Below are 18335 nucleotides of genomic sequence, written 5' to 3' on the forward strand. Positions count from 1 at the left end.
AGTGCAACTCCCTCTACACTGTCCCATCGCACACTCCCGGGGTCAGACACAGAGAGAAACTCCTTCCACACTATCCGATCACCACTCCTGTGGTCAGATACAGAGAGAAACTCCCTCCACACTATCCCATCACACACTCCCGGGGTCAGACACAGAGTGAAACTCCCTCCACACCGTCCGATCCCACACTCCCAGGGTCTGACACAGAGTGAATCTCCCTCCACACTGTCCCATCACACTCCTGGTGTCAGATACAGAGAGGAACTCCCTCCACACCGTCCCATCACACATTCCCGTGGTCAGAAACTCCCTCCACACTGTCCCATCACCCACTCCCGGGGTCAGAAACTCCCTCCACACAATCCCGGGGTCAGACACAGAGTGAAACTCCCTCCACACCATCCCATCACACACTTCTGGGGTCAGACACAGAGTGAAACTCCCTCCACACTGTCCCATCACACACTGCTGGGGTCAGACACAGAGTGAAACTCCCTCCACACCGTCCCATCACACACTCCCGGGGTCAGACACAGAGAGAAACACCTCCACACTGTCCGATCACCACTCCTGTGGTCAGACGCAGAGAGAAACTCCCTCCACACCATCGCATCACACACTCCAGGGGTCAGACACTTCCTCCACACCGTCCCATCACACACTCCAGGGGTTAGACACTTCCTCCGCACCGTCCCATCACACACTCCCGGGGTCAGACACAGAGAGAAACTCCCTCCACACTATCCGATCACCACTCCTGTGGTCAGACACAGAGAGAAACTCCCTCCACACTATCCCTTCACACACTCCCGGGGTCAGACACAGAGTGAAACTCCCTCCACACCGTCCCATCACACACTCCCGGGGTCATACACCGTGTGAAACTCACTCCACACCGTCCCACCACATACTCCCGGTGTCAGAAACTCCCTCCACACCGTCCCATCACACACTCCCGGGGTCAGATACGGAGTAAAACTCCATCCACACCGTCCCATCACAGACTCCCGGGGTCAGCCACAGAGAGAAACTCTCTCCACACCATCCCATCACACACTCCCGAGGTCAGACACCGACTGAAACTCCCTCCACACCATCCCATCACACACTCCCGGGGTCAGACACAGAGTGAAACTCCCTCCACACCATCCCATCACACACTCCAGGGGTCAGACACTTCCTCCACACCGTCCCATCACCCACTCCAGGGGTTAGACACTTCCTCCGCACCGTCCCATCACACACTCCCGGGGTCAGACACAGAGTGAAACTCCTTCCACACTATTGCATCACACACCCCCGGGGTCAGATACAGAGTGAAACTCCCTCCACACCGTCTCACCACACACTCCCGGGGTCAGAAACTCCCTCCACACCATCCAATCACGCACTCCCGGGGTCAGACACAGAGTGAAGCTCATCCACACTGTCCCATCACACACTCCCAGGGTCAGACACAGAGTGAATCTCCCTCCACACTTCCCATCACATATTCCCCAGGTTCAGACACAGAGTGAATCTCCCTCCATACTGTCCCATCACACACTCCTGGGGCCAGACAGAAGAGAAACTCCCTCCACACCGTCCCATCACACACTCCCGGGGTCAGATACCGAGTGAAACTCCCTCCACACCTTCCCATCACATACTCCCAGGGTCAGAAAATCCCTCCACGCTGTCCCATCACACACTCCTGGGGTCAGACAGCAACTGATACTCCTTCCACAACATCCCATCACACACTCCCGGGGTCAGACAGCAACTGATACTCCTTCCACAACATCCCATCACACACTCCCGGGGTCAGATACAGAGTGCAACTCCCTCTACACTGTCCCATCGCACATTCCCGGGGTCAGACACAGAGAGAAACTCCCTCCACACTATCCGATCACCACTCCTGTGGTCAGATACAGAGAGAAACTCCCTCCACACTATCCCATCACACACTCCCGGGTTCAGACACAGAGTGAAACTCCTTCCACACCGTCCGATCCCACACTCCCAGGGTCAGACACAGAGTGAATCTCCCTCCACACTGTCCCATCACACTCCTGGTGTCAGACACAGAGAGGAACTCCCTCCACACTGTCCCATCACACATTCCCGTGGTCAGAAACTCCCTCCACACTGTCCCATCACCCACTCCCGGGGTCAGAAACTCCCTCCACACAATCCCGGGGTCAGACACAGAGTGAAACTCCCTCCACACCATCCCATCACACACTTCCAGGGTCAGACACAGAGTGAAACTCCCTCCACACTGTCCCATCACACACTGCTGGGGTCAGACACAGAGTGGAACTCCCTCCACACCGTCCCATCACACACTCCCGGGGTCAGACACAGAGAGAAACTCTCTCCACACCGTCCCATCACACACTTCCGGGGTCAGACACAGAGTGAAACTCCCTCCACACCGTCCCATCACACACTCCCGGAGTCAGACACAGAGAGAAACTCACTCCACACCATCCCATCACACTCTCCGGGGGTCAGATACAGAGTAAAACTCCATCCACACCGTCCCATCACACACTCCTGGGGTCAGCCACAGAGAAAAACTCCCTCCACACCATCCTATCACACACTCCGAGGGTCAGGCACAGAGAGAAACACCTCCACACTGTCCGATCACCACTCCTGTGGTGAGATGCAGAGAGAAACTCCCTCCACACCATCGCATCACACACTCCAGGGGTCAGACACTTCCTCCACACCGTCCCATCACACACTGCAGGGGTTAGACACTTCCTCCGCACCGTCCCATCACACACTCCCGGGGTCAGACACAGAGAGAAACTCCCTCCACATTATCCGATCACCACTCCTGTGGTCAGACACAGAGAGAAACTCCCTCCACACTCTCCCATCACACACTCCCGGGGTCATACACCGTGTGAAACTCACTCCACACCGTCCCATCACATACTCCCGGTGTCAGAAACTCCCTCCACACCGTCCCATCACACACTCCCGGGGTCAGACACAGAGAGAAACTCACTCCGCACCATCCCATCACACTGTCCCAGCGTCAGATACGGAGTAAAACTCCATCCACACCGTCCCATCACAGACTCCCGGGTTCAGCCACAGAGAGAAACTCTCTCCACACCATCCCATCACACACTCCCGGGGTCAGACACCGACTGAAACTCCCTCCACACCATCCCATCTCACACTCCCGGGGTCAGACACAGAGAGAAACAACCTCCACACTGTCCGATCACCACTCCTGTGGTCAGACACAGAGTGAAACTCCTTCCACACTATCTCATCACACACCCCCGGGGTCAGATACAGAGTGAAACTCCCTCCACACCATCTCACCACACACTCCCGGGGTCAGAAACTCCCTCCACACTGTCCCATCACCCACTCCCGGGGTCAGAAACTCCCTCCACACAATCCCGGGGTCAGACACAGAGTGAAACTCCCTCCACACCATCCCATCACACACTTCTGGGGTCAGACACAGAGTGAAACTCCCTCCACACTGTCCCATCACACACTGCTGGGGTCAGACACAGAGTGAAACTCCCTCCACACCGTCCCATCACACACTCCCGGGGTCAGACACAGAGAGAAACACCTCCACACTGTCCGATCACCACTCCTGTGGTCAGACGCAGAGAGAAACTCCCTCCACACCATCGCATCACACACTCCAGGGGTCAGACACTTCCTCCACACCGTCCCATCACACACTCCAGGGGTTAGACACTTCCTCCGCACCGTCCCATCACACACTCCCGGGGTCAGACACAGAGAGAAACTCCCTCCACACTATCCGATCACCACTCCTGTGGTCAGACACAGAGAGAAACTCCCTCCACACTATCCCTTCACACACTCCCGGGGTCAGACACAGAGTGAAACTCCCTCCACACCGTCCCATCACACACTCCCGGGGTCATACACCGTGTGAAACTCACTCCACACCGTCCCATCACATACTCCCGGTGTCAGAAACTCCCTCCACACCGTCCCATCACACACTCCCGGGGTCAGATACGGAGTAAAACTCCATCCACACCGTCCCATCACAGACTCCCGGGGTCAGCCACAGAGAGAAACTCTCTCCACACCATCCCATCACACACTCCCGAGGTCAGACACCGACTGAAACTCCCTCCACACCATCCCATCACATACTCCCGGGGTCAGACACAGAGTGAAACTCCCTCCACACCATCCCATCACACACTCCAGGGGTCAGACACTTCCTCCACACCGTCCCATCACCCACTCCAGGGGTTAGACACTTCCTCCGCACCGTCCCATCACACACTCCCGGGGTCGGACACAGAGTGAAACTCCTTCCACACTATCGCATCACACACCCCCGGGGTCAGATACAGAGTGAAACTCCCTCCACACCGTCTCACCACACACTCCCGGGGTCAGAAACTCCCTCCACACCATCCAATCACGCACTCCCGGGGTCAGACACAGAGTGAAGCTCATCCACACTGTCCCATCACACACTCCCAGGGTCAGACACAGAGTGAATCTCCCTCCACACTTCCCATCACATATTCCCCAGGGTCAGACACAGAGTGAATCTCCCTCCATACTGTCCCATCACACACTCCTGGGGCCAGACAGAAGAGAAACTCCCTCCACACCAGCCCATCACACACTCCAGAGGTCAGACACTTCCTCCACACCGTCCCATTACACACTCCCGGGGTCAGACACCGACTGAAACTGTCTCCACACCATCCCATCTCACACTCCCGGGGTCAGATACAGAGTGCAACTCCCTCTACACTGTCACATCACACACTCCCGGGGTCAGACACAGAGTGAAGCTCCCTCCACACCATCCCATCACACACTCCCGGGGTCAGACACAGAGTGAAGCTCCCTCCACACTGTCCCATCACACATTCCCGGGATCAGAAACTCCCTCCACACCGTCCCATCACACACTCCCGGGGTCAGATACAGAGTGCAACTCCCTCTACACTGTCACATCACACACTCCCGGGGTCAGACACAGAGTGAAGCTCCCTCCACACCATCCCATCACACACTCCCGGGGTCAGACACAGAGTGAAACTCCCTCCACACTGTCCCATCACACACACCCCAGGGTCAGACACAGAGAGAATCTCCCTCGACACCAGCCCATCACATACTCCAGGGGCAAAACTCCCTCCACACTGTTCCATCACACACTCCCGGGGTCAGACACAGACTGAAACTCCTTCCACACCGTCCCATCACACACCCCGGGGCCAGATACAGATTGCCTCCACACCGTCTCACCACACACTCCCGGGGTCAGAAACTCTCTCCACACCTTCCCATCACACACCCCGGGGCCAGACACAGAGTGAAACTCCCTCCACACAGTCCCATCACACACTCCCGGGGTCAAACACAGAGTGAAACTCCCTCTACACCATCCCATCACACACTCCCGGGGTCAGACACAGAGATAAACTCCCTCCACACTGTCCCATCACAGACTCCCGGGGTCAGACACAGAGTGAAACTCCCTCCACACCGTCCCATCACACACTCCCGGGGTCAAACACAGAGTGAAACTCCCTCCACACCGTCCCATCACATACTCCCGGGGTCAGAAACTCCCTCCAGACCGTCCCGTTACACACTCCCGGGGTCAGACACAGAGAGAAACTCACTCCTCACCATCTGATCACACTCTCCCGGGGTCAGATACAGAGTAAAACTCCATCGACACCGTCCCATCACACACTCCCGGGGTCAGACGCAGAGTGCAACTTCCTCCACGCTGTCAGATCACACACTCCCGGGGTGAGACACAGAGTGAAGCTCTCGTCACACTGTCCCATCACACACTCCCGGGGTCAGACACAGAGTGAAACTCCCTCCACACCGTCCCATCACACACTCCCGGGGTCAGACACAGAGAGAAACTCCCTCCGCACCTTCCCATCACACACTCCCAGGGTCAGACACAGAGTGAATCTCCCTCCGCACCGTCCCATCACACACTCCCAGGGTCAGGAACAGAGTGAATCTCCCTCCGCACCGTCCCATCATACACTCCCAGGTTCAGACACAGAGTGAATCTCCCTCCGCACCGTCCCATCACACACTCCCATGGTCAGACACAGAGTGAATCTCCCTCCACACTGTCCCATCACACACTCCTGGGGTCAAACACAGAGTGAAACTCCCTCCGCACCGTCCCATCACACACTCCCGGGGTCAGACACAGAGTGAAACTCCTTCCACACTATTGCATCACACCCCCCCGGGGTCAGATACAGAGTGAAACTCCCTCCACACCGTCTCACCACACACTCCCGGGGTCAGAAACTCCCTCCACACCATCCAATCACGCACTCCCGGGGTCAGACACAGAGTGAATCTCCCTCCACACTTCCCATCACATATTCCCCAGGTTCAGACACAGAGTGAATCTCCCTCCATACTGTCCCATCACACACTCCTGGGGCCAGACAGAAGAGAAACTCCCTCCACACCGTCCCATCACACACTCCCGGGGTCAGATACCGAGTGAAACTCCCTCCACACCTTCCCATCACATACTCCCAGGGTCAGAAAATCCCTCCACGCTGTCCCATCACACACTCCTGGGGTCAGACAGCAACTGATACTCCTTCCACAACATCCCATCACACACTCCCGGGGTCAGACAGCAACTGATACTCCTTCCACAACATCCCATCACACACTCCCGGGGTCAGATACAGAGTGCAACTCCCTCTACACTGTCCCATCGCACATTCCCGGGGTCAGACACAGAGAGAAACTCCCTCCACACTATCCGATCACCACTCCTGTGGTCAGATACAGAGAGAAACTCCCTCCACACTATCCCATCACACACTCCCGGGTTCAGACACAGAGTGAAACTCCTTCCACACCGTCCGATCCCACACTCCCAGGGTCAGACACAGAGTGAATCTCCCTCCACACTGTCCCATCACACTCCTGGTGTCAGACACAGAGAGGAACTCCCTCCACACTGTCCCATCACACATTCCCGTGGTCAGAAACTCCCTCCACACTGTCCCATCACCCACTCCCGGGGTCAGAAACTCCCTCCACACAATCCCGGGGTCAGACACAGAGTGAAACTCCCTCCACACCATCCCATCACACACTTCCAGGGTCAGACACAGAGTGAAACTCCCTCCACACTGTCCCATCACACACTGCTGGGGTCAGACACAGAGTGGAACTCCCTCCACACCGTCCCATCACACACTCCCGGGGTCAGACACAGAGAGAAACTCTCTCCACACCGTCCCATCACACACTTCCGGGGTCAGACACAGAGTGAAACTCCCTCCACACCGTCCCATCACACACTCCCGGAGTCAGACACAGAGAGAAACTCACTCCACACCATCCCATCACACTCTCCGGGGGTCAGATACAGAGTAAAACTCCATCCACACCGTCCCATCACACACTCCTGGGGTCAGCCACAGAGAAAAACTCCCTCCACACCATCCTATCACACACTCCGAGGGTCAGGCACAGAGAGAAACACCTCCACACTGTCCGATCACCACTCCTGTGGTGAGATGCAGAGAGAAACTCCCTCCACACCATCGCATCACACACTCCAGGGGTCAGACACTTCCTCCACACCGTCCCATCACACACTGCAGGGGTTAGACACTTCCTCCGCACCGTCCCATCACACACTCCCGGGGTCAGACACAGAGAGAAACTCCCTCCACATTATCCGATCACCACTCCTGTGGTCAGACACAGAGAGAAACTCCCTCCACACTCTCCCATCACACACTCCCGGGGTCATACACCGTGTGAAACTCACTCCACACCGTCCCATCACATACTCCCGGTGTCAGAAACTCCCTCCACACCGTCCCATCACACACTCCCGGGGTCAGACACAGAGAGAAACTCACTCCGCACCATCCCATCACACTGTCCCAGCGTCAGATACGGAGTAAAACTCCATCCACACCGTCCCATCACAGACTCCCGGGTTCAGCCACAGAGAGAAACTCTCTCCACACCGTCCCATCACACACTCCCGGAGTCAGACACAGAGAGAAACTCCCTCCACACCATCCCATCACACACTTCTGGGGTCAGACACAGAGTGAAACTCCCTCCACACTGTCCCATCACACACTGCTGGGGTCAGACACAGAGTGAAACTCCCTCCACACCGTCCCATCACACACTCCCGGGGTCAGACACAGAGAGAAACACCTCCACACTGTCCGATCACCACTCCTGTGGTCAGACGCAGAGAGAAACTCCCTCCACACCATCGCATCACACACTCCAGGGGTCAGACACTTCCTCCACACCGTCCCATCACACACTCCAGGGGTTAGACACTTCCTCCGCACCGTCCCATCACACACTCCCGGGGTCAGACACAGAGAGAAACTCCCTCCACACTATCCGATCACCACTCCTGTGGTCAGACACAGAGAGAAACTCCCTCCACACTATCCCTTCACACACTCCCGGGGTCAGACACAGAGTGAAACTCCCTCCACACCGTCCCATCACACACTCCCGGGGTCATACACCGTGTGAAACTCACTCCACACCGTCCCACCACATACTCCCGGTGTCAGAAACTCCCTCCACACCGTCCCATCACACACTCCCGGGGTCAGATACGGAGTAAAACTCCATCCACACCGTCCCATCACAGACTCCCGGGGTCAGCCACAGAGAGAAACTCTCTCCACACCATCCCATCACACACTCCCGAGGTCAGACACCGACTGAAACTCCCTCCACACCATCCCATCACACACTCCCGGGGTCAGACACAGAGTGAAACTCCCTCCACACCATCCCATCACACACTCCAGGGGTCAGACACTTCCTCCACACCGTCCCATCACCCACTCCAGGGGTTAGACACTTCCTCCGCACCGTCCCATCACACACTCCCGGGGTCAGACACAGAGTGAAACTCCTTCCACACTATTGCATCACACACCCCCGGGGTCAGATACAGAGTGAAACTCCCTCCACACCGTCTCACCACACACTCCCGGGGTCAGAAACTCCCTCCACACCATCCAATCACGCACTCCCGGGGTCAGACACAGAGTGAAGCTCATCCACACTGTCCCATCACACACTCCCAGGGTCAGACACAGAGTGAATCTCCCTCCACACTTCCCATCACATATTGCCCAGGTTCAGACACAGAGTGAATCTCCCTCCATACTGTCCCATCACACACTCCTGGGGCCAGACAGAAGAGAAACTCCCTCCACACCGTCCCATCACACACTCCCGGGGTCAGATACCGAGTGAAACTCCCTCCACACCTTCCCATCACATACTCCCAGGGTCAGAAAATCCCTCCACGCTGTCCCATCACACACTCCTGGGGTCAGACAGCAACTGATACTCCTTCCACAACATCCCATCACACACTCCCGGGGTCAGACAGCAACTGATACTCCTTCCACAACATCCCATCACACACTCCCGGGGTCAGATACAGAGTGCAACTCCCTCTACACTGTCCCATCGCACATTCCCGGGGTCAGACACAGAGAGAAACTCCCTCCACACTATCCGATCACCACTCCTGTGGTCAGATACAGAGAGAAACTCCCTCCACACTATCCCATCACACACTCCCGGGTTCAGACACAGAGTGAAACTCCTTCCACACCGTCCGATCCCACACTCCCAGGGTCAGACACAGAGTGAATCTCCCTCCACACTGTCCCATCACACTCCTGGTGTCAGACACAGAGAGGAACTCCCTCCACACTGTCCCATCACACATTCCCGTGGTCAGAAACTCCCTCCACACTGTCCCATCACCCACTCCCGGGGTCAGAAACTCCCTCCACACAATCCCGGGGTCAGACACAGAGTGAAACTCCCTCCACACCATCCCATCACACACTTCCAGGGTCAGACACAGAGTGAAACTCCCTCCACACTGTCCCATCACACACTGCTGGGGTCAGACACAGAGTGGAACTCCCTCCACACCGTCCCATCACACACTCCCGGGGTCAGACACAGAGAGAAACTCTCTCCACACCGTCCCATCACACACTTCCGGGGTCAGACACAGAGTGAAACTCCCTCCACACCGTCCCATCACACACTCCCGGAGTCAGACACAGAGAGAAACTCACTCCACACCATCCCATCACACTCTCCGGGGGTCAGATACAGAGAAAAACTCCCTCCACACCATCCTATCACACACTCCGAGGGTCAGGCACAGAGAGAAACACCTCCACACCATCGCATCACACACTCCAGGGGTCAGACACTTCCTCCACACCGTCCCATCACACACTGCAGGGGTTAGACACTTCCTCCGCACCGTCCCATCACACACTCCCGGGGTCAGACACAGAGAGAAACTCCCTCCACATTATCCGATCACCACTCCTGTGGTCAGACACAGAGAGAAACTCCCTCCACACTCTCCCATCACACACTCCCGGGGTCATACACCGTGTGAAACTCACTCCACACCGTCCCATCACATACTCCCGGTGTCAGAAACTCCCTCCACACCGTCCCATCACACACTCCCGGGGTCAGACACAGAGAGAAACTCACTCCGCACCATCCCATCACACTGTCCCAGCGTCAGATACGGAGTAAAACTCCATCCACACCGTCCCATCACAGACTCCCGGGTTCAGCCACAGAGAGAAACTCTCTCCACACCATCCCATCACACACTCCCGGGGTCAGACACCGACTGAAACTCCCTCCACACCATCCCATCTCACACTCCCGGGGTCAGACACAGAGAGAAACAACCTCCACACTGTCCGATCACCACTCCTGTGGTCAGACACAGAGTGAAACTCCTTCCACACTATCTCATCACACACCCCCGGGGTCAGATACAGAGTGAAACTCCCTCCACACCGTCTCACCACACACTCCCGGGGTCAGAAACTCCCTCCACACTGTCCCATCACCCACTCCCGGGGTCAGAAACTCCCTCCACACAATCCCGGGGTCAGACACAGAGTGAAACTCCCTCCACACCATCCCATCACACACTTCTGGGGTCAGACACAGAGTGAAACTCCCTCCACACTGTCCCATCACACACTGCTGGGGTCAGACACAGAGTGAAACTCCCTCCACACCGTCCCATCACACACTCCCGGGGTCAGACACAGAGAGAAACACCTCCACACTGTCCGATCACCACTCCTGTGGTCAGACGCAGAGAGAAACTCCCTCCACACCATCGCATCACACACTCCAGGGGTCAGACACTTCCTCCACACCGTCCCATCACACACTCCAGGGGTTAGACACAGAGAGAAACTCCCTCCACACTATCCGATCACCACTCCTGTGGTCAGACACAGAGAGAAACTCCCTCCACACTATCCCTTCACACACTCCCGGGGTCAGACACAGAGTGAAACTCCCTCCACACCGTCCCATCACACACTCCCGGGGTCATACACCGTGTGAAACTCACTCCACACCGTCCCATCACATACTCCCGGTGTCAGAAACTCCCTCCACACCGTCCCATCACACACTCCCGGGGTCAGATACGGAGTAAAACTCCATCCACACCGTCCCATCACAGACTCCCGGGGTCAGCCACAGAGAGAAACTCTCTCCACACCATCCCATCACACACTCCCGAGGTCAGACACCGACTGAAACTCCCTCCACACCATCCCATCACATACTCCCGGGGTCAGACACAGAGTGAAACTCCCTCCACACCATCCCATCACACACTCCAGGGGTCAGACACTTCCTCCACACCGTCCCATCACCCACTCCAGGGGTTAGACACTTCCTCCGCACCGTCCCATCACACACTCCCGGGGTCGGACACAGAGTGAAACTCCTTCCACACTATCGCATCACACACCCCCGGGGTCAGATACAGAGTGAAACTCCCTCCACACCGTCTCACCACACACTCCCGGGGTCAGAAACTCCCTCCACACCATCCAATCACGCACTCCCGGGGTCAGACACAGAGTGAAGCTCATCCACACTGTCCCATCACACACTCCCAGGGTCAGACACAGAGTGAATCTCCCTCCACACTTCCCATCACATATTCCCCAGGGTCAGACACAGAGTGAATCTCCCTCCATACTGTCCCATCACACACTCCTGGGGCCAGACAGAAGAGAAACTCCCTCCACACCGTCCCATCACACACTCCAGAGGTCAGACACTTCCTCCACACCGTCCCATTACACACTCCCGGGGTCAGACACCGACTGAAACTGTCTCCACACCATCCCATCTCACACTCCCGGGGTCAGATACAGAGTGCAACTCCCTCTACACTGTCACATCACACACTCCCGGGGTCAGACACAGAGTGAAGCTCCCTCCACACCATCCCATCACACACTCCCGGGGTCAGACACAGAGTGAAGCTCCCTCCACACTGTCCCATCACACATTCCCGGGATCAGAAACTCCCTCCACACCGTCCCATCACACACTCCTGGGGTCAGACACAGAGAGAAACTCAATCCACACCATCCCATCACACTGTCCTGGTGTCAGATACGGAGTAAAACTCCATCCACACCATCCCATCACACACTCCCGGGGTCAGCCACAGAGAGAAACTGCCTCCACACTGTCCGATCACCACTCCTGTGGTCAGACACAGAGAGAAACTCCCTCCACACCAGCCCATCACACACTCCAGGGGTCAGACACTTCCTCCACACCGTCCCATTACACACTCCCGGGGTCAGATACAGAGTGCAACTCCCTCTACACTGTCACATCACACACTCCCGGGGTCAGACACAGAGTGAAGCTCCCTCCACACCATCCCATCACACACTCCCGGGGTCAGACACAGAGTGAAACTCCCTCCACACTGTCCCATCACACACTCTCGGGGTCAGACACAGAGTGAAACTCCCTCCACACCGTCCCATCACACACACCCCAGGGTCAGACACAGAGAGAATTTCCCTCGACACCAGCCCATCACATACTCCAGGGGCAAAACTCCCTCCACACTGTTCCATCACACACTCCCGGGGTCAGACACAGACTGAAACTCCCTCCACACCATCCCATCACACACCCCGGGGCCAGATACAGATTGCCTCCACACCGTCTCACCACACACTCCCGGGGTCAGAAACTCTCTCCACACCTTCCCATCACACACCCCGGGGCCAGACACAGAGTGAAACTCCCTCCACACAGTCCCATCACACACTCCCGGGGTCAAACACAGAGTGAAACTCCCTCTACACCATCCCATCACACACTCCCGGGGTCAGACACAGAGATAAACTCCCTCCACACTGTCCCATCACAGACTCCCGGGGTCAGACACAGAGTGAAACTCCCTCCACACCGTCCCATCACACACTCCCGGGGTCAAACACAGAGTGAAACTCCCTCCACACCGTCCCATCACATACTCCCGGGGTCAGAAACTCCCTCCACACCGTCCCGTTACACACTCCCGGGGTCAGACACAGAGAGAAACTCACTCCTCACCATCTGATCACACTCTCCCGGGGTCAGATACAGAGTAAAACTCCATCGACACCGTCCCATCACACACTCCCGGGGTCAGACGCAGAGTGCAACTTCCTCCACGCTGTCAGATCACACACTCCCGGGGTGAGACACAGAGTGAAGCTCTCGTCACACTGTCCCATCACACACTCCCGGGGTCAGACACAGAGTGAAACTCCCTCCACACCGTCCCATCACACACTCCCGGGGTCAGACACAGAGAGAAACTCCCTCCGCACCTTCCCATCACACACTCCCAGGGTCAGACACAGAGTGAATCTCCCTCCGCACCGTCCCATCACACACTCCCAGGGTCAGGAACAGAGTGAATCTCCCTCCGCACCGTCCCATCATACACTCCCAGGTTCAGACACAGAGTGAATCTCCCTCCGCACCGTCCCATCACACACTCCCATGGTCAGACACAGAGTGAATCTCCCTCCACACTGTCCCATCACACACTCCTGGGGTCAAACACAGAGTGAAACTCCCTCCACACTGTCCCATTACACACTCCCGGTGTCAAACACAGAGTGAAACTTCCCTCTACACTGTCCCATCACACAGTCTTAGGGTCAGACAGACTGAAACTCCCTCCACACCGTCCCATCACACACTCTTGGGGTCAGAGTGAAGCTCCCTCTCCATTTTCTTTTGAAATTCTCTACTTGATGAATACAAGAGAAGCAAAAATACCTGCAGCTGTACCAAAGATTAGTTGTCCATACTTTGGTCTTGCATACAGTTCTGGTCACCATGTTACAGAAAGAACATGATAACATAGAAACATAGAAAACCCACAGCACAGTACATGCCCTTCGGCCACAAAGCTGTGCTGAACATGTACTTACCTTAGAAATTACCTGGGGTTACCCATAGCCCTCTACCTTTCTAAGGTCCATGTACCTTTTCAGGAGTCTCTTAAAAGACCCTGTTGTTTCCACCTCCACCACCACCGCCACCTGCAGCCCATTCCACACACTCACCACTCTCTGCGTAAAAAACCTACCCTTGACATCTCCTGTGTACCTACTTCCAAGCACCTTAAAACTGTCCCCTCTAGTGCTAGCCATTTCAGCCCCGGGAGAAAGCCTCTGACTATCCACATGGTCAATGCCTCTCATCATCTTATACATCTCTATCAGGTCACCTTTCATCCTCCGTCGCTCCAAAGAGAAAAGGCCAAGTTCGCTCAACCTGTTTTCATAAGGCATGCTCCCCAATCCAGGCAACATCCTTGTAAATCTCCTCTGCACCCTTTCTATGGTTTCCACGTCCTTCCTGTAGTGAGGCAACCAGAACTGAGCACAGTACTCCAAGTGGGTTCTGACCAGGGTCCTATAAAGCTGCAATATTACCTCTCGGCTCTTAAAGTCAATCCCGTGATTGATGAAGGACATGCACCATATGACTTCTTAACCACAGAGTCAACCTGCGTAGCAGCTTTGAGTGTCCTATGAACTCGGACCCCAAGATCCCTCTGATCCTCCACACTGTCAAGAGTCTTACCATTAATACTATATTCTGCCATCATATTTGACCTACCAAAATGAACCACTTCACACATATCTGGGTTGAACTCCATCTGCCATTTCTCAGCCCAGTTTTGCATCCTATCAATGTCCCGCTGTAACCTCTGACAGCCCTCCACACTATCCACAGGACCTCCAACCTTTGCGTCATCAGCAAATTTACTAACCCATCCTTCCACTTCTTCATCCATGTCATTTATAAAAATCACAAAGAGTAGGGGTCCCAGAACAGATCCCTGAGGCACACCACTGGTGACCGACCTCCATGCAAAATATGACCCGTCTACAACCACTCTTTGCCTTCTGTGGGTAAGCCAGTTCTGGATCCACAAAGCAATGTCCCCTTGGACCCTATGCCTCCTTGCTTTCTCAATAAGCCTTGCAGAAGCCTTATGGTAGTGCTAGGAGTGCAGAAGAGATTCACCAAAATATTGCTTGGAATTGGGGGCTTTAGTTACCAGGAGAGATTGGATTAGCCAGGTCTTTTCACACTGACCCGCTTTAAGTCTGTGGAGATTTGTAATAATGAGGGATATTAGTTGGGTATTCAGAGTCTTTACCCCTAAAGTGGATAAGTCTCGGAATAGAGAACACAGATTTAAGATGTGATATGAGGTGAGGTGACTTGGGGTGAGGGTGTAGGATGTACAGAACAGCTGTTGAATGAGAGTGATGGAAACAGTTACGTTTACTCGACCCTCTCCCCCCCCACTGATCTCCCGCTTGGCATTTATCACTGCAAGTGGGACAAGTGCTACACCTACCCCTTTACTTCCTCCATCACCACCATTCAGGGCCCCAAATGGCCCTTCCAGGTAAGGCCCCAAATGGCCCTTCACCTGTGAGTCTGTCAGGGTCACCTACGGTATCTGGTTCTCTTCATTTGTGAGATCTGACATGGATTTGCAACACTTCATTGCGCCCCTTTGCTCTGTCTGCCACAAAAGGCAGGATCTCCCGGTGGCCACCCATTTCAACTGGACTTTCCATTCCAATTCTGATGTATTTGCCCACGACCTCCTCTACTACTGTGCTGAGGACACACTCACTTTCCTCACATTCCGTCTGGATAGTCTCCAACCTGATGTCATGAACTCTGATTTCTCCAACTTCCAGTAATTTCTGCTCCTACCCCTTCTCTCTTTTTCTGATGCCCCTCTCTGTCCCTTTCTCCCCTGGTCCACTCTTCTCTCCTATCAGATTCCTCCTTCTTCAAGCCTTTACCTCTTCCACCTATCCCCTCCCAGCTTCTTATTCATTCCACCTACCTTACCCCTCACCTATCACCTGCCAGTTTGAACTCCTCCCCCTCCCCACGCCACCTTATTCCGGCTTCTGCCCCCTTCCTGATGAAGGGTCTTGGCCAAAAATGTTGGCCTTTTATTCCCCTTCATAGATGCCGTCTGACCTAAATTCCTCCGGTATTTTGTGCATGGTACACATTTAAAAGACATGTAGAACATATAACTCTATAATACATTACTGGACCTTTGATGCACAATGTTGCGCAGACATTTTAATCTACTCTAAGATCAATCTAACTCATCCCTCCAACATAGCCCTCCATTTTTCTGCCATCCATGTGCCTATTTGAGTTCCTGGCATATGGCCAGGTAGTTCAATAGGAAAGGCATGGGTGGGGTGTGGGGATGGTGGTGGTGGGTTCTGGATTCTGATCTAATAAAGCTATGGAGTTTACATCGACAGGCATCACCACATGGAAGAGATGGGCTAAAGTATAGTTCTAACTCTAGTACAAGGTTTGTAAGTCTGCTTCAAATACCAGTTTGAAACCCAGTCCTGCTCTCTCTGCTACAGGTGTCTGAAAACCTACTGAGCATTTACCTGGACGAATATGATACTACCCCCTGGGATGCCCTCAAGTACCTGATTGCAGGTGTGAATTACGGGGGACATGTGACAGACGACTGGGACCGTCGCCTCCTCACCACCTACATCAACGACTTTTTCTGTGACAAAGCCATCACCACCAATTACTACAAGTAAGCTGTGTCTCTGCCCTGCTTCAACTACTGCTGAGACAGATCCGTCCACGGGCGGGAAGACTTTTGGGGCAATGCCTCAACATAGAACCTAGAACATCAAACAGTAGAGCACAGCATAGATCCTTTAGCCCATGATGTTCTGGCGACCTTTTTAACCCACTCTAAGGTCAATCTAACCCTTTCCTCCCACATATAGCCCTCTATTTTTCCCTAATGCAAGTGTCTAAGAACTCCTTAAATGCCCTGAATATACAGAGCCCATAAAAAGTATTCACGCCCCCTCCCCTTGGACGTTTTCATGGTTTATTGTTTTACAATATTGAAACACAGTTGATTTAATTTTAATTCATCAGGACTAACTGAAAGAAGAGCTAGTAAGAGATTTGAAAGTGGGAGGAGGAGGGGGAGATCCAAAATGATAGGAGAAGACAGGAGGGGGAGGGATGGAGCCAAGAGCTGGACAGGTGATTGGCAAAAGGGATATGAGAGGATGGGCAAGGGGTATAGTGAGAAGTACAGAGGGAGAGAAAAGGAGAGAAAGGAGAGAGAGAGAAAGAAAATGAAAAAAAAGAAATAATTTTTGATAATAATAAAAAAAAATAAATAATGGATGCGGTACGAGGGGGAGGTGGGGCATTAGCGAAAGTTAGAGAAGTCAATGTTCATGCCATCAGGTTGGAGGCTACCCAGACGGAATATAAGGTGTTGTTCCTCCAACCTGAGTGTGGCTTCATCTTTACAGTAGAGGAGGCCGTGGATAGACATGTCAGAATGGGAATGGGACGTGGAATTAAAATGTGTGGCCACTGGGAGATCCTGCTTTCTGTGGCGGACAGAGCGCAGGTGTTCAGCGAAACAGTCTCCCAGCCTGTGTCGGGTCTCGCCAATATATAGAAGGCCACATCGGGAACACCGGACGCAGTATATCACCCCAGCCAACTCACAGCTGAAGTGTCGCCTCACCTGGAAGGACTGTCTGGGGCCCTGAACGGTGGTAAGGGAGGAAGTGTAAGGGCATGTGTAGCACTTGTTCTGCTTACCGGATAAGTGCCGGGAAGAGAATTGGTGGGAAGGGATGGGAGGGGGGGCGGGTAAATGAATGGACAAGGAAGTCGCATAGGGAGCGATCCCTGCGGAAAGCAGAGGGGGGGAGGGGAGGGAAAGATGTGCTTAGTGGTGGGATCCCATTGGAGGTGGCGGAAGTTACGGAGAATTATATGTTGGACCCGGAGGCTGGTAGGGTGGTAGGTGAGGACAAGGGGAACCCTATTCCTAGTGGGGTGGCAGGAGG

At 54.5% G+C, this 18335-nt stretch overlaps 1 protein-coding gene across 1 annotated transcript in view; it reads left to right on the top strand.

Moving 5' to 3' along the window:
* dnah2 (dynein, axonemal, heavy chain 2) overlaps positions 1-18335 on the top strand; it is a 609335-nt gene that overhangs the window by 508303 nt on the left and 82697 nt on the right. Inside the window, exon 81 of the mRNA XM_072258532.1 lies at positions 16857-17041. Within this exon, the coding sequence (XP_072114633.1) occupies positions 16857-17041 (185 nt within the window). The remainder of the gene's footprint in view (positions 1-16856; positions 17042-18335) is intronic.

The sequence above is a fragment of the Mobula birostris genome, chromosome 5, assembly GCF_030028105.1.
Source record: "Mobula birostris isolate sMobBir1 chromosome 5, sMobBir1.hap1, whole genome shotgun sequence".
NCBI lineage: Eukaryota > Metazoa > Chordata > Chondrichthyes > Myliobatiformes > Myliobatidae > Mobula > Mobula birostris.